General features: G+C 43.8%; 1 protein-coding gene across 5 annotated transcripts in view; it reads left to right on the plus strand.

Moving 5' to 3' along the window:
• The window catches only part of tln1 (talin 1), a 41,603-nt gene that overhangs the window by 14,376 nt on the left and 4,143 nt on the right, over nt 1–23,084 (plus strand). For 4 of the 5 annotated variants that reach the window (XM_053863456.1, XM_053863436.1, XM_053863466.1 and 1 more), the window contains 53 exons: nt 504–601; nt 1,147–1,276; nt 1,366–1,518; nt 1,717–1,859; nt 1,992–2,119; nt 2,191–2,251; nt 2,328–2,432; nt 2,694–2,849; nt 3,759–3,860; nt 3,927–4,003; nt 4,129–4,309; nt 4,378–4,491; nt 4,574–4,682; nt 4,906–5,114; nt 5,209–5,307; nt 5,447–5,503; nt 7,026–7,193; nt 7,268–7,562; nt 7,696–7,862; nt 7,942–8,070; nt 8,397–8,510; nt 8,686–8,799; nt 8,912–9,046; nt 9,260–9,388; nt 9,500–9,602; nt 10,332–10,540; nt 10,660–10,779; nt 10,854–11,051; nt 11,318–11,457; nt 11,532–11,625; nt 12,060–12,149; nt 12,226–12,348; nt 12,423–12,566; nt 12,646–12,807; nt 13,192–13,332; nt 13,400–13,581; nt 13,654–13,786; nt 13,871–13,972; nt 14,044–14,214; nt 14,707–14,955; nt 15,160–15,279; nt 15,372–15,518; nt 15,658–15,824; nt 15,981–16,164; nt 16,243–16,368; nt 16,460–16,576; nt 16,653–16,838; nt 16,945–17,052; nt 19,192–19,297; nt 20,085–20,209; nt 20,448–20,573; nt 21,339–21,401; nt 21,475–21,657. In XM_053863456.1, coding sequence (XP_053719431.1) covers nt 504–601; nt 1,147–1,276; nt 1,366–1,518; nt 1,717–1,859; nt 1,992–2,119; nt 2,191–2,251; nt 2,328–2,432; nt 2,694–2,849; nt 3,759–3,860; nt 3,927–4,003; nt 4,129–4,309; nt 4,378–4,491; nt 4,574–4,682; nt 4,906–5,114; nt 5,209–5,307; nt 5,447–5,503; nt 7,026–7,193; nt 7,268–7,562; nt 7,696–7,862; nt 7,942–8,070; nt 8,397–8,510; nt 8,686–8,799; nt 8,912–9,046; nt 9,260–9,388; nt 9,500–9,602; nt 10,332–10,540; nt 10,660–10,779; nt 10,854–11,051; nt 11,318–11,457; nt 11,532–11,625; nt 12,060–12,149; nt 12,226–12,348; nt 12,423–12,566; nt 12,646–12,807; nt 13,192–13,332; nt 13,400–13,581; nt 13,654–13,786; nt 13,871–13,972; nt 14,044–14,214; nt 14,707–14,955; nt 15,160–15,279; nt 15,372–15,518; nt 15,658–15,824; nt 15,981–16,164; nt 16,243–16,368; nt 16,460–16,576; nt 16,653–16,838; nt 16,945–17,052; nt 19,192–19,297; nt 20,085–20,209; nt 20,448–20,573; nt 21,339–21,401; nt 21,475–21,657 — 7,292 coding nt within the window. The remainder of the gene's footprint in view (nt 1–503; nt 602–1,146; nt 1,277–1,365; nt 1,519–1,716; nt 1,860–1,991; nt 2,120–2,190; nt 2,252–2,327; nt 2,433–2,693; nt 2,850–3,758; nt 3,861–3,926; nt 4,004–4,128; nt 4,310–4,377; nt 4,492–4,573; nt 4,683–4,905; nt 5,115–5,208; nt 5,308–5,446; nt 5,504–7,025; nt 7,194–7,267; nt 7,563–7,695; nt 7,863–7,941; nt 8,071–8,396; nt 8,511–8,685; nt 8,800–8,911; nt 9,047–9,259; nt 9,389–9,499; nt 9,603–10,331; nt 10,541–10,659; nt 10,780–10,853; nt 11,052–11,317; nt 11,458–11,531; nt 11,626–12,059; nt 12,150–12,225; nt 12,349–12,422; nt 12,567–12,645; nt 12,808–13,191; nt 13,333–13,399; nt 13,582–13,653; nt 13,787–13,870; nt 13,973–14,043; nt 14,215–14,706; nt 14,956–15,159; nt 15,280–15,371; nt 15,519–15,657; nt 15,825–15,980; nt 16,165–16,242; nt 16,369–16,459; nt 16,577–16,652; nt 16,839–16,944; nt 17,053–19,191; nt 19,298–20,084; nt 20,210–20,447; nt 20,574–21,338; nt 21,402–21,474; nt 21,658–23,084) is intronic. The other variant, XM_053863475.1, reaches the window with a different exon arrangement.

A 23,084-nucleotide genomic window follows, 5' to 3' on the forward strand; every position in this document is an offset into this window, starting at 1 on the left:
TGTTTACAATGGCTTAGTGATCGTGCCGTTGATTAGCTCTGTCAAGCTAGCTACCTCATTCACATCTGTATGAATGTAAGGCAGTGTACTTAATAATCTGTTTTAACTTCACTTATTGACTTTTGCAAATATTATCACAAACATAGCTTCTTAATTATTTGTCATGTTGAACAATATAATTGATGCAGAAAATGGTCAATATTGTTGTCGTTTAATAAATATTTAAAGCAAGTATACCAGACGACACACATTTCAGTCACAGTGTTTTATGGAAAGCTATAAAACTGCTGAGTTAAGCCAAAAATAAACATTACACCTCCATGCATCATCATCTTCGTTTGTGGAAGCAGATGTTCTTGTTGAGACAGATGTGAATCATCAGACCCAGTGACCTGGTTCAACTGAGGGAGAAGCTGTTCCAGACACTAATAGCCACACACAGGCTGCACATCCAGATGCTGGCCAAATAACACACAGTGAATATTTTTGGTTCTCTCATTCAGCCAATGACTACGGGCTGTTTCTGTCTGATGAAGACCCAAAGAAAGGCATTTGGCTTGAGGCGGGGAAGGCCCTGGACTACTACATGCTGAGGAATGGGGTGAGTCACAGCCGCACACGCTAATATTACTGCAACGTAGGTCGTCTTGGAAGGAAAATACATGTGTCCAGTGTGGTTTCAGTCTGCTGGAGCAAGACTGGCTCAAGTGCTTAAAGTAAATGTTAACGTTGAGCGAGTCATTATTCATAAGCATAACTTCAAACTGACTCCAGCAGACTGATGACCCCTGCAGGAAGACGTTTGAATTTGTGCCGTGATGTATTGCCCCTTGTAAATTAAAGCACCTTCTTACATGTAGTGAATAAAATGAGCCTATACAAACAGTGTTGGTTTCACTTGATCACCAAGGTCCCCAAAAAGAGGGATATGTTGAAATACATGATGTAAATATCCCTTATTTTCAACATTAATTTATGTGTGTCATCTTCAAGTCCAAAAACCCACATGTGGGTTCACCATTTTGGATATGCGCTTGTATACATTTTACCTTTTTGCTGTTAAAGCCTCCTAAGATACTTCAGATGTGGAGTTCCAGAAGTACTGGGTCTCCTTTTGCACCTTAATACTCATTCTTTTATTCTTAGGACACTCTGGAGTACAAGAAGAAGCAGCGTCCTCTGAAGATCCGCATGTTGGACGGCACAGTGAAGACTGTGATGGTGGATGACTCCAAAATTGTCAGTGACATGCTCATGACCATCTGTGCCAGAATAGGTCAGCTCTCCCACTCAGGCTTTCTTCACTCTCTGGACATCAATCTGGAGATCTCAGGTTACAACTGTAAGGTATGTGTTGTGTTCCAGGTATCACAAACTATGACGAGTACTCGTTGGTGCGCGACATTGGTGAAGAGAAAAAGGAGGAGAACACCGGCACGTTGAGAAGAGACAAGACCCTCCTGAGAGATGACAAGAAGATGGAAAAGCTAAAGCAGAAGCTACACACAGATGATGAGCGTAAGAACCTCAGTTTGTGACGTCAGTACCCAGGCTATATGGTGGGGTAGTTGTTAGTTCTGCACTTCTGGGAGGTTTAAATCCAATTCACAGCTTCGAGGTCCTTTTTATCTTCTTCCTATGCTTGTCTGGAAAGAATGGATGTCACAAAAATATGGTCATTCATTTGTGTTGATTTATCAAATCTGCTTTTTCCAGTGAACTGGTTGGACCACGGGAGGACGTTGAGGGAGCAGGGTGTGGAGGAGACAGAAATGTTGCTGCTCAGGAGGAAGTTCTTCTACTCAGATCAGAACGTGGACTCCAGAGATCCAGTCCAGCTCAACTTGCTCTATGTGCAGGTGCGCACTTATCTGTCCTTTGAATTAAACAAGATGTTTGTTTTGATCGAGTTTTCATCTTCTGTTGCACCAAAGAGATGAATTCACCAAATACTTTGTGAGTGATGCGTTATGCCTCTTTTGTGTCTGTAGGCTCGTGATGACATTCTGAACGGGTCTCATCCAGTCTCCTTTGACAAGGCCTGTGATTTTGCTGGATTTCAGTGTCAGATTCAGTTTGGGGATCATAATGAGTCCAAACACAAACCTGGATTCCTCGAGTAAGTAACAGCACAACAATTCCTCTTAATGTGCTAATAAGTTGACACTAAAGGAATGATTTCCCTGACAGTTTAAAAGAGTTTCTTCCTAAAGAATACATCAAGCACAAAGGAGAGAAGAAGATCTTCCAAGTAAAATGAAAATCAGGCATTTTCAAATAAGAGCATGTTTGTAGCGTAAATCTACTTATGTCTGTCTTCTTCACAGGCGCATAAGACCTACCAGAACATGACGGAGATTGAGGCTAAAGTCAGTTACGTCAAGCTGGCCAGATCTTTGAAAACATATGGAGTCTCATTTTTTCTGGTCAAGGTGAGAAGATGACTTTAGCCTCATTTGGCATCATTTCCATTATGTTACTAGTCTGTGACTGTATGTTTTGGCTTCTTGAAGTGCGACTTTGAATCCATGATGGAAAAAAAGTGGTTGAAAAAAATGTATCTTTTGATTTGCACTGCTTTCCATGACAGGTTTCCTCATCACCACTCACTTGTCTGTCAGTAGTGTGGATTGCTATATTTCAATCATTACAACCTTTCAATGTGCTGCTCCTCTGTCATTCATCCCTTTTAGGAAAAAATGAAGGGTAAGAACAAGCTTGTGCCTCGTCTGCTGGGAATCACAAAGGAGAGTGTGATGAGAGTGGACGAGAAGACGAAGGAGGTGATCCAGGAGTGGAATCTGACCAACATCAAGCGCTGGGCTGCGTCTCCAAAAAGTTTCACCCTTGTGAGTTTCCAAAGAGAGAGACTTGAAATGTTTATCGCTTCTCAAACAAAAAAAAACTGAGCATATATATTTCAATCATTGTAGATATTACTGTTGTGTGAGTTAAGAAAACGAGAAGATTACATCATAGTTTTAAACTGCTTTAACATTTTCTCTTTCCTACCTGAGCACACTCAAGCAAAACTGTTGAGACACCGCTCTAACGCTGCAACAAGTGCAGTCATGCAGCTTCAAGGCAGCCAGTCACGTCTTCAATCCTGTACCATGAAAATAAACACCACTTGAGGCCAAATTGAATTTCCCAATCTTCCTTTTTACACAAGGCCTGACTTTGTAACTGCTTTGCAAGGTTTAAGCAAATGATTCAGTCAACTTTATCTTTAATTTCCCTTGTCCTTAAGAGATAGTAAATGACTGCAATATGGTAAGAATCATTGGAAACATTTCAAGGTGATCAGTTTTATAGCTTCACTCTGACTTCAGGAGGGCCACATAAATGCATAGAAGGGGCCCCACATGTCTCCCAGGCCATACTTTGCCCAGAACTGAGCTTTGGTCTGACACTGAAGTCTCACAGCTGCTGGAAGAGTGGACTGATTGCATCCATGGATGTATGAGTCACTGAAGGGACTGCTCAGGGATGTTAAGCTTGTGCAGAGCGTGAGACAGGATTTGGTGTCCCTTGACCTCAGCTGGGCTGAGTTGACATCGCTGAGCTGAACCTGCCTGTTATAAAGAGCACAGCACTAAATGTCCAACCTCAAAGATCACTAGTTTTCTATTGTACTTGCCAAAGGTGTTCATGTGAGGTACTCGATTTAAAAGCACCAATCTTGTGTTTCTGCCGATCAAGCTTGGAAAGTAGATTGAACTCCATCAACTTGAATGCGTTTGCTCCTCCTTCTCCAGGACTTTGGGGATTACCAGGACGGCTACTATTCTGTGCAGACTACTGAAGGGGAGCAGATTGCTCAGCTAATTGCCGGTTATATTGACATCATCCTGAAGAAAGTAAGTCTGGAACAGAGCCACGTTTGAGAACACCAGTGCAATATCATCAGTTTATTGTTTTCACAGAAAAAGAGCAAAGATCATTTTGGACTGGAGGGAGACGAAGAGTCCACCATGCTGGAAGACTCTGTGTCGCCGAAGAAGTGAGTAAATATGTTATTGTTGTGGTGTGTTGCACCATAATTCCAAACAGAACAGGAATTGAAGTTTGTCTGACCAGAGACGTGACTATTTGAGTAGGTTAAATTGTGTTTCTTTGTGATTCCAGGTCCACCGTGCTGCAGCAGCAGTTTAACAGAGTGGGCAAGGTGGAGACAGGCTCTGTGGCTCTGCCTGCTATCATGCGCTCAGGAGCCGGTGGCCCAGAAAGTTTCCAGATGGGTCTGATGCCACAGGCCAAGCAGCACATCACCAGTGGTCAAATGCACCGTGGACACATGCCTCCTCTGGTATGCGGTTTGACTGCTTGGTTGCATTTTGCGTTAGTCGTATTTGACTAACACAATCATACCTCCAGACCTCAGCTCAGCAGGCCTTGACTGGAACAATCAACTCCAGCATGCAGGCTGTTCAGGCTGCTCAGGCCTCTCTGGATGACTTTGACTCGCTTCCCCCACTGGGAACTGATGCAGTAAGTTTTACTTTTAACTGTTATTTGATTCATCATCGTTCTCAGATATCAGTTGAAAAAAAACATTGCTGTCTCTTTTAAGGCGTCACAAGCCTGGCGAAAGAACAAAATGGATGAGTCCAAACACGAGATCCACTCCCAGGTGGATGCCATTACAGCAGGAACGGCCTCCATGGTCAACCTCACTGCAGGTAGGAATCCTCCCTGTGTTTAAGACTATTGACATCACCTTTTTTCAGTTAAGCTACTTAAATGTTTTGGAGTTTATTAGATTGTGCCCTGTCTATCTATCTAATGAGGCTGAAATGTACCTGGAAATTAAGAATCGAATGAACCCAGAGAAACCTTTCTTAGTTTCAAGCCTTCTAAAAGTGCTGATATCTATTTCCATTTGTATAATCCATCTGTCCTCAGGTGACCCTGCAGAGACGGACTACACCGCGGTCGGCTGTGCTGTTACTACAATCTCCTCCAACCTGACGGAGATGTCAAAGGGGGTTAAACTCTTGGCAGCGCTCATGGAGGATGAAGGAGCAAATGGTCAGCAGCTACTGGGAGCTGCCAAAAACCTGGCTTGTGCAGTCTCTGACATGCTGAAAACTGCGCAGCCTGCTAACACCGAGGTACTGACCATCAGAGAGTGAAAATCATTTGTTTTTCTCTTCCTGATTTTATGTTCCTTTCATTTGATCCACTGGCCTGTGTTTGACTCTTTAGCCTCGTCAGATTCTACTGCAGGCTGCAGGGAACGTGGGTCAGGCGAGTGGAGAGCTGCTGTCTCACATCGGAGAGACAGATACTGATCCTCAGTTCCAGGTGTTTATTGTTTACTCATGCTCTGATTTTATTTGTTTTTTGAATCAACTGCACATGGTGCCACTTCCCTGGATGCTAATGTTAACAACTCCCTTTTACTGAATGTGAAGAACCTGAGTTTGATGTCTGTACTCGACAGTCTGCAGGTAAAGGATCTTTCAGGGGCACCAGAGGGAGGGTGACTGGTCATTTACTGGTAACAATTACATCCCGAAGACTCTTTTTCCAAATCCAATCAAAATTATTTATTGTGATGACTTCAGATTGTTAAACTCTCACGGAACTCCTTTGCTATTGGATAATTTAAACTAATTCCGAAATTTCGGCTAGTGGTGAAAGTAATCGTTTTTTATCATATTTGTCTTTGACTGACTACAAAGGCCATTTTCTTATACCCCATTCTTAAAGTAAACCAAGCAGTGAAATGAAATATGTCATTTAGTTCAATATGAAAGACAGCCCACCTCACTAGTAACGTGCCCAAATGTTACTACTGTAATGTTTTTTGTTATATACATACAGTACTTGTTTGTAAATGATCATAAAAATAGGCCCAAAATGAATAATAATTATAAATGAAATAAGGATGCTGTAAAAAGTATCAACTATCATTTAACTATCAATGCTGTATAGTGCTAGAGTGTCTTAAAATATATAAACCTGCAGATTTGTTTTATGTTCCTAGAAATTAAAATCTCTGCAATCACAGCAACTTTACATAGACATCTTTCCTACAGACTGACCTCAATGTTTTTAGAACTGGGTTTAGCCTCCGTTGAGATTAACCACACTCATTTAGTAGGAATCATTTAGTTTTCTTTGCCTCAGAGACCTGTTTGAGCAGAGGTATTAAACTCAATCACTCAAGGGGGTGAAACATTATACAGCTTTCAAGTCACTGGCAGAACAAAATGATTTCATTGGCACTACTTTGCCAGGAAATAAAAATCCATATCACTTAATAACAGAGGGTTTTTTTGTATTTGTCATACTTGCAAATGCAGTAGATTTAACTGAATGTGAATGGGAGTTCTGTGAAAGTTTGAGTTTGAGAATTACTGAAATCAAATTGAGTAGCTAATCTGGGACTTGATGACTCTAATCTAATTCACTATGAGATGATGATGCCACAAGCGGTTTATGTTATAGACTGGAATACGTCCTTGCTTGTTTTTCTTCCTCTTTGTCTTCCAACATTCTATTATTTACCTTTGAAGACCTCTGGAATCATGTCATGATTTGACAGATGGTGATGGTGGTTGAACATTTCTGCTATAATTCATGAAACGGAATCTATGAAGGATGGATCATTGTAATTTGTGATTTAAATATCCCTGTTTTTATTTGTCTCCACATGTGTGCTTATGTTTTGCTTGTTACAAATTTACCGCCTGTGTGCACTCTTGGTATTTGAAGCACTCGGGTGCTAATAGCTCCTATAGCTTTGTTGAAGTTGCCTCACATTTTCATTTTTTAGCTCCAAGATCAATGTTGTAGTTTGTTGAGAGCGTTTGTGAAGGTTGTGGTTGTGGTGAAGTAGTGAAAAATACTGCATTTTCCGATCTAGTTAACACCATCTTTCCTAGTTAATTGTCTTCATTATCTTCCTTGAAATGTATTCGTAATGATTTCACCTCTATAATTAATACTGCCAATTCATAACACTAATAGAAACGCTGTCTGTAGAGTCATATTAATTGTGTGTTGTTCATGAACAGGACATGTTGATGCAGTTGGCCAAAGCGGTTGCGAATGCCGCTGCAGCTCTTGTGCTCAAAGCCAAAAATGTGGCCCAGAAAACGGAGGACTCAACACAGCAGAACAGGGTCATTGCTGCTGCCACTCAGTGTGCTCTGTCCACATCTCAGCTGGTGGCCTGCACCCGAGTGAGTGCCCGCTCTCTGCAGCTTTCTGGTACCTCGGAAGATTTGTGTCTTCTCAAAGTGTGTCATTCTTCTAGGTGGTGGCTCCAACCATCAGCTCACCAGTGTGCCAGGAGCAGCTCATTGAAGCTGGCAAGCTGGTGGCCAAGTCAGTGGAGGGCTGCGTGGAGGCCTCCCAGGGGGCTACTAATGATGAAGGCCTCCTCAAACAAGTTGGCGTTGCTGCCACTGGGGTCACTCAGGCCCTGAATGAGCTGCTGCAGCACATCAAGCAGTATGCCAGTGGAGGATATCCCATTGGACGACACGGAGAAGCCACAGATCGCATATTGGATGTCACAGAGAACATTTTCAGCTCCATGGGAGACGCAGGTCTGTAGACAGAAATGAAATACTGTTTGCCTTTAAAGTCATCTAAAATTTGACCCTTTGTTTCTGTGGCGTACAATTTCTCTTGTGTGTGAGCTGTATCTGACAAATGTACTCTTAACCTTCCACCCTCCAGGTGAGATGGTCCGGCAGGCTCGCATCCTTGCACAGGCCACGTCTGATCTGGTAAATGCGATCAAGATGGATGCAGAGGGCGAGTCAGACCTGGAGAATTCTCGCAAACTCCTGTCAGCTGCCAAGCTACTTGCCGATGCCACTGCCAGGATGGTGGAGGCTGCCAAGGTCTGCTCAAGTCCTCATCAGCTTATTGTTTCAGTTTGATGTTTTTATTAGTTGAGTGACTCATATTCTCTTTTTTCAGGGGGCAGCTGCAAACCCAGATAGTGAAGAGCAGCAGCAGAAGTTGCGTGAAGCAGCAGAGGGGCTGCGCATGGCCACAAATGCTGCAGCCCAAAACGCCATCAAGAAACGGCTTGTCAACAAGTTGGAGGTTAAAACTTTTGTTCCAATGTCAGATATAGAGTGTCTTGGAGATGAAGCTCGGGTGGTGCAGGTTTTTGATCCAACCAGGGAAGCATACATTGATGAAACAACCAGGTGTCTGAGTGAACACTGTAACCAATTTGTTTTCAGTCCGGTGCCACTGGTTTCAGCTGACACCTAATTGGTTAAACTATATGTGCGTGGCTGATTGGATCAAAAACCTGCACCATCACAACCCTTCGAAGACCGGTTTGAAGACCCCTAGCTGTTGTTTAAATCATCTGTGTTTTGGTTGTTGTTCATTTCTGTCTTTTGTTGTTTTTCTGACCTCAGAACGCAGCCAAACAGGCAGCTGCAGCAGCTACGCAGACCATCGCTGCGGCTCAGCATGCCGCTTCTTCCAACAAGAACCTGGCAGCTCAGCAGCAACTGGTCCAGAGCTGCAAGGTGACGTCTCAATTATCAGTTATCTGTTTGTAGGTTCAGAACTAAAACCGTGTTAAGGAGAATGAAAAGTGGCAGATTAATTGTTTGTTATCAAATAACTAACTTTCCTGTTGGGACATTGAAATTGTGCAGTTATGTGCCTGCGTGGTGAATTTTGAAATTTTGTGAAATTCAGGTGGTCGCAGATCAGATTCCCCAGCTAGTCCAAGGAGTCAGAGGGAGCCAGTCCCAGCCTGACAGCCCCAGTGCTCAACTGGCTCTCATCAGTGCCAGCCAGAACTTCCTTCAGGTGAGGTTTGGCCAAGATGACTTCATTTAATCTCACAAAGAGTTGACTTTGGCGAAGTAAGCTGCTTGAAGAAGAGAATGATTGATGATGACTTCTGGTTTGTCTCCTCCAGCCTGGTGCTAAGATGGTAACTGCATCCAAAGCCACAGTCCCAACCATCAGTGACCAAGCATCAGCCATGCAGCTCAGCCAGTGTGCTAAAAATCTGGCCAGTGCTCTGGCTGAGCTCCGCACTGCCACGCAGAAGGTACCACAGAACTGTCGTGCTTGTTCAGATTTGGCTGACAGCAGTTAAACCTTCAACTGCGCTGTATTTTTATACTGGTGCTATACTGGTTTCTTTATATCCCCAAAACAATCTCCTGAATCTCAAGAAACCATTTGTGTTGGCTGTAATTTAAATCCAATGTGACGGAGATGGATCCACAGAGCTGAATGGATGTTTTGTTGGTGTGCACAGGCTCAAGAAGCATGTGGACCGTTGGAAATTGACAACGCACTTTCAATGGTCAGAGGTCTGGAGAAGGACATTAAGGACGCCAAAGCTTCAGCCGATGAGGGCAAACTCAAGCCTCTTCCTGGAGACAATGTGAGAAGTTGAAATGAACGATTGAGTTATCATAATCATGACTAAACATGAAGCTTTTGAAACAAGATAACTAACTTTCTGGTTTCTCTCATGTGGCCTCGTTGTGCTCAGCTGGAGAAGTGCTCCCAGGAGCTTGGTACTAGCACAAAGGCTGTAAGCTCAGCTATTGCTCAGCTGCTGAGCGAGGCCACACAGGGGAATGAGAACTACACAGGTGAGGTCATGAGCTTTCTGTGATTTTTCCGTGAATTCAGGGCTCCATAGCCATCAGCTGCTGATTTGGGTGTGAATCTAGTTTTTGGGATGCTGCACAGAAGATCGTATTTTGATAAGAATGACAGTTTCAAATTCAACAAATGACAAAGGTGAACTGTTGCTCATGCGACTCTGTGCTCTGATGAAGTTTAATTTGTAGATCACTACATTATGTCATTTATTCTGAAGTTACCGGTACTGTTTTTAAACAACAGAATTGTTGTGTTACGAAATGAAAACAAGATGCACTGTTTGCCTTTTTTTTTTTTTTTACAGTTCCTGAAATAGTTAATTTAATTGTTAATAATTGTTATTTCATTTTATCCATCATAAAATGAACATATATTTTTGTGTTTTATAATATGCTTTGGAATAAACTTTGAGGAAAAGTATGAATCCGTGTTAGAGGAATTTAAAATCCATTTCAAAACAGTCCATCAGATATGATGAAACAACGATTAAGTATTACAGATGTTCATCATATATGAAAACAAAGTTTCTCTATAGAGTGGTGTGGCTAGCACATTGTTTGCTTTATCTTTAGCCTTTGTAGCTAAACTTTTAACTACAAAACCAATTTGCTTCTGCAGTGATCTTCTATTGGTTAAAAATGTGAACCAAAAACATTGAGTGCTGTGTACTGAGTGGATGAAGGAGCGTGCCATTCACCTCCTGCTTTCCTCATCAGGAATGGCAGCCAGAGATGTGGCTCAAGCCCTCAAGACCCTGGCGTCGGCAGCAAGAGGAGTCGCTGCCACCACGGATGATGCAGCAGCTCGCGGGGCCTTGCTGGACTGTGCCAGTGATGTCATGGATAAATCAGCCAACCTGATTGAAGAGACCAAGAGAGCTATTGCTAAACCTGGAGACGCAGAGAGTCAGCAGAGATTGGCTCAGGTACAATCCAAAATTGTGTTAATAACCTCAGTCAGTGTGATGTAGAGATCATATTTTGGTAGCTGCAGTTAAATATGCCAATGAGTAAACTCGTCAGTGATCTGAGTTTGTGTTGACAGGTGGCTAAGGCCGTCTCCCAGGCCTTGAACAGATGTGTCAACTGCCTTCCTGGTCAGAGGGATGTGGACAACGCCATACGCACTGTGGGCGAAGCCAGCAAAACTCTCTTGTCAGATTCTGTCAGTATATTTATTTTTATTTTTACTGTTGCCATATTTTCAAGATGAGTTTTTCTCACCTGACATTTCTTTAGTTCCCATCCAGCGGAAGAAGTTTCCAGGAAGTTCAGGCTCAGCTCAATGAGGTTGCAGCTGGTCTGAATCAGTCAGCCAATGAAGTGGTTCAGGCCTCTCGTGGTACTACGCAGGACCTAGCTCGAGCCACCAGCAAGTTCGGACAAGACTTCAGCACCTTCCTGGATGCTGGTGTTGATATGGCTGGAACCTCCCAGGTCAGTACTTCTGGACTGGAGAATTTCAAAATGTTTGGAAGTTCAAAGTTTCATGTCTTTACCGGTTATCTTGAACTAAACTGGTCAAGTTACTGTGGTGACTGAGGGTTGATTGTCCTTGTACTTCATGTAAAATATTATAATTGTGTTGTACAATTGAGTGGTGTTATTATTAGAATATTTGCCTGGTTTGTTTCTGGTGGCTCATAACTCAAACTCAGTCACTTTTTGTGTTTTTCATGGTCACTTGTTCTTCTGTTCTGCAGACAAAAGAAGACAGGACTCAGGTGGTGTCCAACCTCAAAACCATCTCCATGTCATCCAGCAAACTGTTGTTGGCAGCCAAAGCCCTCTCCACTGACCCCAGCTCCCCCAACCTCAAGAACCAGTTGGCAGCTGCAGCTCGGTAACATCTCTCTAATCTGCTATGTCTTGCAACAGTTTGGTTTGTTTCTAACAGTTGAATACATTTGTTCACAGGGCAGTGACAGACAGCATCAACCAGCTCATCACCATGTGCACTCAGCAGGCGCCAGGTCAAAAGGAGTGCGACAATGCTCTCAGAGAACTGGAGGTATTAAGAACACTTCCTCCACTTGATAAGTTTTAGATTTTCTCGAACATTTGTTCAAGATCGTCTGACAACTACTTGAATTTCAATAACTACTTCTAAATTCAACAATAATCTCATCCTAACTGGAAGAACAAAAACATGGATTGGAGATTGTCATTGATCATGGGCCATCCGGGTTCAGATGAATCATTTCTCAGAAGTTTCTTTTGGGCAGTCTGAGTTCAAAAATAATTACAGTCAACTACCGTTGGTAAGAACCTGGTGTAGTCAGTTTGTGCTGTAAACCAAATTTTGGAATCATTATTTCACACTGGCAGAACATTAGTCATTTTTGGTCCATGATTGTAAATGGTAAATTTGATCACTCTGCTGTTGTAAAGCTTTATCACGATGCAGCTTGAGTAACACTTTGACTAATCTGCTGGTCACTTCAGTCTGTGAAGGGCATGCTGGAGAACCCGACCGAAGCTGTCAACGATCTCTCCTACTTCGACTGCATCGACAGCGTCATGGAGAACTCCAAGGTAGGGTTTTGATCTTTGTTGTTGCTTACGTAAGAGCTACACAATAATGGATTTCTCTTTTACCTTGTGATAACAGGTGCTTGGTGAATCCATGGCTGGTATTTCCCATAACGCCAAAAACTCGAATCTACCCGAGTTTGGTGATTCTGTTTCTGGTGGATCCAAAGCGTTGTGCGGTCTGACTGAAGCTGCGGCTCAGGTGAACACATCATATTGTGGGTTACGTTTTGTGTGTTTGTCAATTACGAGAGGTTCTGAATGTGAATGTTCCAGGCTGCTTATTTGGTGGGAGTGTCAGACCCCAACAGCACAGCTGGTCAGAAAGGTCTTGTGGATCCTGCTCAGTTTGCTCGGGCTAACCAGTCCATCCAGATGGCCTGCCAGAACCTGGTGGATCCAGCCTGCACACAGTCACAAGTACGCATCTCACCGCCATCACGTCCTCTTTTAAAGCTTCATTATTTTGAAGTGTGTCCTCTTCTTGTGCCACCTACAGGTGCTCTCTGCTGCCACGATTGTGGCCAAACACACATCTGCTCTCTGCAACGCCTGCCGCCTTGCCTCCTCTCAGACCCCCAACCCTGTGGCCAAGAGACAGTTTGTCCAATCTGCCAAAGAGGTGGCAAACACCACCGCCAACCTTGTCAAGTCCATTAAGGTGAGTTATTTTTAATCCAGCTGCTCTGGCTCAAGATTATTTAGCGACTATAATGAGATCTGCTTAATCATGGAAAAGCAGTGTAAGATATGAAAAAAAAAGACTTTTCTGACAACAAACAAAGAGAATTGACCCTGAAATCACTGCATTATATGACATTAAGTGTAATGTAAAAATAAAGAAGAAATGTTCAGAAGGGTTTTCTATCTGTGAAAAATTGTAATTTAATTTGTCAAAAAAAAAATCACAATTGTGCATTTGATCTGGTTTCTAACTTGTTCTCACACCGTAGAACTACTTGCTGCTAAGTTTTGTCTTACTGCTTCACCATGGAACTGTGTTGGGCCCGTCATGTTCCCGTCTGACTGTAATTTGTCCACACAGGCATTAGATGGAGCCTTCAACCAGGAGAACAGGGAGAAATGCCGGGCTGCCACAGGCCCTCTCATAGAAGCTGTGGACAATCTGACTGCCTTCGCTTCCAACCCAGAGTTCGCCAGTATTCCAGCACAGATCAGTCCTGAGGTCAGTCCTCTGCCTGCGCCACAACACTGAAGACCTAATGAGTCTAATGCTCGTCCTTTATTAACAGGGCCATGCTGCCATGGAGCCGATCGTGTTGGCTGCCAAAACCATGTTGGAGAGCTCTACTGGCCTGATCCAGACGGCCCGCTCACTGGCTGTGAATCCCAAAGATCCACCCAAATGGTCCATTTTGGCTGGACACTCCAGAACCGTCTCTGACTCCATCAAGAAACTCATTACCAACATGAGGTGAAATTGTCAAAAGCTTTGTGAGAAACAGAGTGATTGCATGAGGATTCTAGCGACGCTGTCTGTCCACAGAGAAAAGGCTCCTGGTCAGAGAGAATGTGACGATGCCATTGAGGTTCTGAACGGCTGCATCCGAGAGGTGGACCAGGCGTCTCTGGCTGCCATCAGCCAGCAGCTCACACCACGTGAAGACATTTCCATGGAGGTGAAAATGAAACTAGAGATAAAAAAAAGACAGTTTAACTGACAAGTGCTGCTGAAATTAACAGCAAGTCATTGCTTGTTTCAGGCTCTTCATGAACAAATGGCGGCCTCAGTCCATGAAATTAGCAATTTGATTGAGCCTGTGGCAGTAGCTGCTCGTTCTGAAGCGTCGCAGTTGGGTCACAAGGTAAAACACTTGTACAGAAGAGGGAATGCGTTTGAGGATCTTCTCCGTAAACTGCTCGAATTCTTGAACAGGTTTCTCAAATGGCCAGCTACTTTGAACCTCTCATCATGGCCGCCATTGGCACTGCATCCAAAATTCTCAGCAGCCAACAGCAGATGGCTGTCTTGGACCAGACCAAAACCCTGACAGAGTCGGCCCTGCAGATGCTGTATACTGCCAAGGAGGCGGGAGGAAACCCGAAGGTATTGAAGCTGCCATACTACACATAAATGCTATTACTTACTCAGTATTTGTTTACCAAGTCTATATGAGAAGATCTTGGACACGTTTGTCTGTACTGAGATATTACATTCCTTTTCAAATTGAGGCTAAATAAAACCCATGAACATATATTCAAATTGAATTGAAGCGTTTGATTAGACCAGAGAGTGAGATTAAGGGCCCCTTATAACAGATTATGAAGGTCATGAGGCAGTGTTCGGCAAAGAAAATACAGTTGTATTACAGGAACATAATATCCGGAAAATGTTGAGTTCATGTTGCTGGTTTGTAGCCAGTGTGGTCAAAGAGATTGCCTTTATTAGTCCCTCAGTTTTAGATATTCAAACAAGTCAAATGAGATTTTATTGACCTTCTGCAGCTTTGTACCCTGACCTGAATGCAGTCACCTGAGGAGAGACAATGTATCGGGGAGCGAGGCTTCTGTGACTCTGATGTGACTTCTGTGTTGCCAGGCGGCTCACATGCAGGAGGCTCTGGAAGAGTCTGTGCAGATGATGAAAGAAGCCGTGGATGATTTGGGGGCCACTTTGGCAGAAGCGGCTGGCGCGGCAGGAGCTGTTGGTGGAATGGTGGACTCCATCAATGATGCCATCAACAAGATGGAGGACGTGCCTGCGCTCGAACCTGAAGGCACTTTTGTGGACTACCAGACTACCATGGTTAAGACTGCCAAGGCCATTGCTGTCACTGTGCAGGAAATGGTAAGCATTTGTGATACTGTGTATTGACAAACAATAGATTTGCCAGTCAAAATGGATGAAAAAAACTACGTCTTTCATCATATTTTCATCTGATTTGTTTAGAAATAAATTGTGTTGAGAATTGTATTCCTTCTGTTGCTACCTGCACTCGTGCTGTTTGCAACACTAGCATAACTGATGCATAACTAATGTTTTGTGACGTAGGTGACCAAATCCAACACCAACCCTGATGACCTTGGAGGCCTGGCCAATCAACTGACCAATGAGTTTGGAAATTTAGCCGATGAGGCTAAATATGCCGCCATCACTGCAGAGAATGACGAGGTCAGTGAGACACATTTTATACATGCAGCCCTTGAAACTGTGTCTGTTTCATTTGTTCCTTATTTCGACCTCAAATCTTCTTCCATCCTCAGATTGGTTCTCACATCAAGAAGCAGGTTGGCGAGTTAGGTTTCAGCTGTACTGGTCTGGTAACCAAAGCAGGAGCTCTGCAGTGCAACCCCAATGATAGTTTCACCAAGAAGGACCTGATAGAGAGCGCCCGCAAAGTCTCAGAGAAGGTGACACGACCACCATAATTTCCTTTTATAATAAACTACATTTAGCTCTAAACATGCCGGCAATAGATCACAAATCAGTTTTTGAATGGATCACAATGGGTCAGTGGAGCTCACTACTGACATCATATTGGCTTTGTAGGTCTCGCACGTGTTAGCTTCCCTCCAGGCTGGTAACCGTGGCACCCAGGCCTGCATCACTGCCGCCAGCGCTGTGTCTGGAATCATCGCAGACCTCGACACAACTATCATGTTCGCTACAGCTGGAACTCTCAACAGAGAAAACGCAGAAACTTTTGCGGACCACAGGTACATAATACTCAATAACACTTTAAACATAATAATCCATGACTGAGGTGCTTTTTTTAAATATGTTAGTGAATCCACTGTGAAAAATGTTGGCTTGTAGTCTGCAGTCCTACCACTAGATAGCCCCATGTTAACACCTTTCCTCTCTCGCTCCAGAGAGTGCATCCTGAAGACAGCCAAGGCTTTAGTAGAGGACACAAAGCTCCTGGTGTCAGGAGCTGGAGCCAGTCAAGAGAAGCTGGCTCAGGCGGCCCAGTCCTCAGTGATCACTATAACCAAGTTGGCTGATGTGGTCAAACTGGGTGCGGCCAGTCTTGGTTCTGAAGACCCAGAAACTCAAGTTAGTATGATATGACTTTGCTTGTGAACGACTCCAGGTCATGTGAAGAATGATGATGCCAATGTCTGTATGTTCCAGGTGGTTTTGATCAATGCAGTGAAGGATGTAGCTAAAGCTCTGGGGAACCTCATCAGCACCACCAAAGCAGCTGCTGGCAAACCTCACGATGACCCCAGCATGCTGCAGCTGAAGAACTCTGCTAAGGTCTGTGACTAATGTCTACCTATTTTAATGTCTGCTCCTTCTTGCTCTTGCCTTTTGTCACTTGCCATGACCGAGTTTCCTCTTGTTACAGGTGATGGTGACAAACGTAACGTCTCTCCTGAAGACTGTTAAAGCTGTGGAGGATGAAGCCACCAAGGGCACCAGAGCTTTGGAGGCTACTATTGAACACATCCGACAGGAACTGGCCGTCAGTATAGGCCCTTAACATTTCCCTAAGACGTCTTGCTTTCAGTGCCCACTTAACTGGCTCTCATGCCACACAGGTGTTCAGCAGCTCCGAACCACCAGCTAAGACGACCACTCCTGAGGAGTTCATTCGCATGACCAAAGGCATCACGATGGCGACGGCAAAGGCAGTGGCTGCAGGGAACTCTTGTCGTCAGGAAGACATCATTGCCACGGCAAATCTCAGCCGGAGAGCCATCGCTGACATGCTGCACTCATGCAAGGTAACAACCAGGAGGAATTCATGATGACTCTGTGAGAAGGTGTTGATGGAAGAAGCAAAATCAATATTTGAGTGATATTTATGTGATTTGTGTGTTGTTTTCTCAGCAAGCTGCCTATCACCCAGAGGTCAGCAAGGACGTGCAGATGCGAGCCCTGCGCTACGGCAATGAGTGTGCCACTGGCTATTTAGGACTGCTGGAGCATGTGCTTGTGGTAAGACACGACACTGACTTTACAAGTGAGCACTTGTGATAGTCTGATTTGGAAATAAGAAGCGACAACACAATATAATGGACCTGTTCTTGTGTAGAAACGGGAATAGTGAAATACATAATGTAACCTTTTGCTCGTCAGTTCTGACGGATCCAAGCCAGGACAGATAAAGTACTGTACTGTACTGGTTAACTTTTACATGGCTGTGCTTCCTAATATAAATGGACGAGGAAGAGATCGTTGAAGAATAGAATGCCCATAGTGAGTTCAAACAATCCAACACGAGTAATGTCTGCATTTTTATGGCTTTCATTTGAGAGATAACACTTAGTTAGACTTCAGTATTTGGGAGATAAGATAGACGGCAGTTTAGAAGTGCGAGAGCAGTACATCAATTTTGAAGTTGAAGACCATTCATTAGGGCTGTATATATATATATATGTTTTGTTTCTGAGTTCTCTCTTTGGAATCTTGCATCAGCTGTTCTCATCATGTCACATGATCACAACTCAGCTGCCTGTGTGCCTGAAAAACCATCCTCTGAACTAAAGATGGAACGAAATATTTTTATAATCATCAATAAAAACAACATCATATTTTGTGTTCATGACCAGCACATGGCGGCAGCGACAAGGTGATGAGTGAAACCTGTCGTCCTGTCATCAGCTGTCTTATTGAGTCTCTTCTGTCTCCCCTTCACTCCTGTCAATGTTCCTTTAAACTGTGGCTCACTGCTGTCGGCACAAGCCGGTGAGTAAACCACATGACTGATCCGCACAAGTGTGGAGCTGCATTGACGGAATGCTTCCCTGCAAACTTTTGACAGCAAACACCCAATATTATCACCTGCATGGTAGCGGGTGAGAACTGAAGCATGTCGACTTGAGAAGTTACAGTTACATCATTGGGTGTCATCAGAAACTTAACGTTCATTGTGAATATTGACTATTGATGAGCACTTGCACATCAAGTGAAAAATCTAAAGCATGTTTGAGTCATTTTCTGCTGCTGGTGTAAAGAAAAGATTCATCCAGGACACAAAATGCAGTGAAATTATACAGACAGTTTAGGTACCTCACGTGGTATCAGAAATTCCAGATGTTACGTAGTCGTAACTGATAGAATCCTGTCAGAAAGAGCTTAATTTTTGAATAGTTTACAATGACAGTGCTGGTGAACAACTATAGGATAAGATATTTTATGACGAAGGAACCTGTCAAATTCATGACACTAAAGAATTGTGGGAAATGTGGGAAAGCCCTTGAGGATACATGCTAGTGCATAGCTGTAGGTCATGGACTGAAAATTGAATTGTAAGATGCAGACTATTTCCTGTGTCTACTTGTGTTTGTTAGGGTACGATTTAACCACAGTGTGACGCCTTAACATTCATAAACAGCCTGCGCTCTGCTGTCGTGTCCTCAAATGATTGAACGGATGTATGTATGATTTTACTGGGGTGCTGTGTGTTTGCGTGTGGCATTGGTCTGACTGCATTCCTAAACCGTTACGTTGGTGACCCCGTCTCCACGCGACAACACATCTGAATAAACCTGAGCCGGGGTGCAGCGAGGCCCTCTAATGCCCCGCACCTGTCACTCACTGCCCCGAATCTCAATACTTTACAGAATGGCCCCCCCTCCTCCACCGACTATATTTAGCACATGATCGACATACTGCACCAATCATTTCATTTAGGTGCCCAATGGGATCCAGGGTGGCACCAATTAGTCTGAGCTGGAATTACAAGCTCTTCATTCTCCAATTAACGTCCGTCTCTTGGATGGTCATGAAGTCAGGCTTTTAAATAGATATTTGTGGTACATTTCGGAGGGAAAATGTCATTCATCGGAGATGAACCACTGCTTCTGTACAGGCTCAGGGTTAGGGTTGTGTGTTTTTTCATGAATACAGTTTAGGTTAGTCAATTATACTTCATCCAAATACAGTAGACAGTAAATGAAAATACCATATCAAATACAAAATCACCTCGGTCGCCCCCTTGTGGTCAATCCCTGTTGCATAGCTAGCATCACCAGTGATGTGGGTTCTGTTTCTTGCAATCAACGTATCAAAATGTATGGAATATGACAGCCCTGTGTCATTTTAACTGGAGTGTGGTCCTGTCTGCGTCCTCAGATAATCCAGAAACCGTCTCACGATATGAAGCAGCAGTTGGCCGGCTACTCCAAGCGGGTGGCAGGTTCCGTCACTGAGCTCATCCAGGCTGCCGAAGCCATGAAAGGTATTTTAATCTCCACTTGACCTCTTCAACAACAAATATCTTAAGAGTACATTTAGATTTTGTGAGATGGACAGTGTGTATAATTCACTTATATTTATAACAGAGAATTAATAGAGCAGGATTCATTCGACTCGATCCATGAGCCTTCAACATCCTTCAAGACTACTTTTAATTGTTATTTATAACTTCAGACCTGTAACCTGCTCAATGTTTGGAGGTGGCCAAAGTAGTTCCTCAGCTGTGTTGACATTAGACTTCACAGCCACTGTGTTGGCACCTTGGCTTCACATGTTACAGTTACATGTTAACAACTCTTGACTCTGACATTCATTCCTGTCCTTACAAATCAACTGAAACAAAACACAGACCCAGATTTAAGATGGAATCAGGTAATACTGTTTTGTTCTACAGTTGCGCACAAAGTTGGATTCCCTCTCATAAAGCATTTAAACAAGGTGCTCTTTCCTTATAAATGTCGCCCTGACAAGCGTGGGAAGGTTCTTTTTTCAAGGTTTCTCTTCCACTTCTGAGTTGTGTGTTAAGCCAGAGCAGTATTTTCTAAAACCTCAAAGGAGACGTGAGCTTGTTTTGTTCCAGTTTTGTTTGACTGAGCAGCATAAACACTGTGAGAATCTTCTAACTTGATGTGTGTGATGTTTGCATGTAGATTTGTTGGTATAGTAAGCCCTGACCCAAGGTCTTGTAATAAAATATACATGTTATTTGTCTTGTAAACATGCAAGACATCTATTTAAATTGAGTGTCGCTCAACTAAACCTGTGCTCAGGCACTGAGTGGGTGGACCCCGAGGATCCCACTGTCATCGCAGAGAACGAGCTGCTGGGTGCCGCTGCCGCTATTGAAGCTGCTGCCAAGAAACTGGAGCAGCTGAGGCCCAGGACCAAACCCAAGGTTAGAGTTTTTTTAAGTGAGATCACCTCACTGCCGGGTCAGACAAAATGTCTACTGGTCTGTCAAGCTCCCCTCCTGACAGTCTGTCTGAATAGTCTGTCCTATCCCCACCTAAAAACTGTCTCTCAACTGCTGAGCAGCTCCTCATTTAACCCTGCTGCATTTTCATCTCCTGACACTTCATCGCCAGCATCTAACAGTGTGTTTATTGACTGTTGTTTCTCTGCCTTGTAAACAGGAAGCGGATGAGAGCTTGAACTTTGAGGAGCAGATACTTGAGGCTGCCAAGTCCATCGCAGCTGCCACCAGTGCTCTGGTCAAAGCTGCCTCGGCAGCTCAGCGGGAGCTGGTGGCTCAAGGGAAGGTGAGACTGACCAGACGGGCTTCTTATGTGCAGCATCTCATGCTGTGAACGTGTGCGGTGTTGCTGGTCCATGTGACCAGATGGGTTGCTGTTGAGCTGCCTGCCCCAATGTGGCTCTGGAAATATCTGGGATCAACATGTGTAGAGGATTAAAAGTGAAGGAGGTGATACCTCTCTGATGAGTCATGGTCATCAATCATACCCAGAAACTAGTTTACCTACCCAAACTCAGGCTGTGCACCTCATAAACCACACATGATATAGTTATTACTACAAAAGTTTTAGCACATTGTATTATGTCTTATTTACACCTCAAAATAGAGACCATAGATCAATACTGTTACTTTCCTTTGGAGCAGTTCTTTAAAAAAATGTTTCTTAGTAGTGCTTTCTTCAGTAGACATGGGATTTAAGTAAAAAAGGTCACATTTTAATATTCAACATTAAAATGATCTAGTTTACGCTGAATCTGAATTGATAAAAAGGCCATACAATTAATCAGTCTTTATTGTATCCATTCATTGTTTTTGCCTGTCATTAATTCATTGAAATTAGTCTCTTATTATAAGTATATTGACCTCATGAATTTTCATTTGAATTTAATTCTTGCAACCAGCTGTGTGAAATATTCATTTTCTCATGTTTGTCTTTGAGTTATGGTGTCTGGTTAAGATTACTGCTTCAGGAAATGTCCTTTCATTTCCACTCAGCACGTCCCTTGTCTCTGCATGTTTGTGTCTGATGCGATGTGTTCTCATCCATCAGGTGGGAGCGATACCAGCCAACGCAGTGGATGACGGCCAGTGGTCGCAGGGCCTGATTTCAGCCGTGAGTCTCTCTTTACAAGTTTGAATAGAGATCAGTTGAAGAAACCAAGTGTCTCACTCTAAATATTCCACAGGCTCGCATGGTCGCCGCAGCAACCAACAATCTGTGTGAAGCTGCCAACTCTGCGGTCCAGGGACACGCCAGTGAGGAGAAACTCATCTCGTCAGCCAAGCAGGTGGCAGCGTCTACTGCTCAGCTGCTGGTGGCCTGCAAGGTCAAGGCTGACCAGGACTCCCAGACCATGAAGAGACTCCAGGTCAGTGTTGCCCAAACTGAAGAGTTGGTTTCAACTACACCTCATTATAACACTCAGCTAAGTTCAGTAATATTAAAGACATCAATTTAAATGTATTTCACTTGGTCTGACTTTAGTTTGTATTGTTATCCCGCCGTCATCAGTCACATTGCCGTAATGGGAGCATTAAACCTCCAACGTGAACTGCATCCTTAAATAAAGAATGGAGGGATGAAGAGGAGGAGGGTTGGCGTGCCCACTGTTATATTCTATTAATAGCCCGAGTGTTTAGGGTTACAGGTGAGCTGCCCTATCTGCACAGCTGCTGCATCAGGATTAGTGTTGACTAAATTTAGCACAGGTAGGAGTCTCCCTCCTCCACTGCTCCATTTCAGGGCTGCTCCACAGTTTGTAGGGACAGCTGACCATCGGTCTGGATGAGTAAAGAAGCAAAACGGATTCATTTCTCCTCAGTTTGAAATCCGTCCTCACAGAATAAGGTTGAGGATTCAGTCGACTGAAGCTGCGGCTTTGTGTGTGGCGTCGTTGAAGAGTGATGGCGTCGCGATGACATCATCGGGACAAACCATTAAACCTAAAAACATTACGTTTTTAAGTGTGACTGAGTGGAGTCACTAAGCATCGAGAGGTTGCTGTGACCTTTTGTGCGTCTCATGTTCAGTGATCCAATCAGCAGTGGCTTATCTCCTCCTCTTCTGGGCCTGCAGCTGCCGCCGCAGTAATGCCCATACATTTATGTCCACGGGAGCTGTGGAAACAATCCACGCGGAGCTGGAAACATTAGCAGCGAGCTATGATTACACCGACAGCATTTGCTCGCTTGGCTCTTCGCCGCAGAGCTTTTTAAGGCTGTAATTATCCACAGTGCTGAGTAATGGACAATCTCGCCTGAATGTGTCGATAGAACACCAGTACATTGGATTAATCATTTTAGAAATGTAGCCACACAGGCACTTGCCATAACTCGGTGACCATTTTAAACTGCACACTATCAGTCGCTGTCATAGGCGAGGAGAGGCAGGTGACGGGGTCGTGAGTGGATAAGAATCAGTGATGCACATAGAAGTGGAGCGACTGCAGGACCAGTGTTTGTTTCCCATGAGTGTGAATGAGTCCACATATGGACTCAGGAACACCGCTGCTGTTCAGTCAGCCACACTTTCCCATTGTGTGACTAATAAAATTGTATCTCAAGAGTAACACTGGTTTACATCTAACTTGAATGTAAGTTGTAACTATTGAGGGAGATCTCGATAGGATCCATCAACCCTGGCTCACTGGGCTGCTTGAAAGTGACTGATGCTAGTGCTAAGGTGAATGTTCACCCATCCTCTCATCCAACCTGTGCACTTGACATGCTTCGGTGAAACACATCTTCAGTGCCTAATTATTAATGAATGATGCTTCCGCAACATCATACAAATATT

This window comes from Synchiropus splendidus, chromosome 1 (assembly GCF_027744825.2).
Source record: "Synchiropus splendidus isolate RoL2022-P1 chromosome 1, RoL_Sspl_1.0, whole genome shotgun sequence".
Lineage (NCBI taxonomy): Eukaryota > Metazoa > Chordata > Actinopteri > Syngnathiformes > Callionymidae > Synchiropus > Synchiropus splendidus.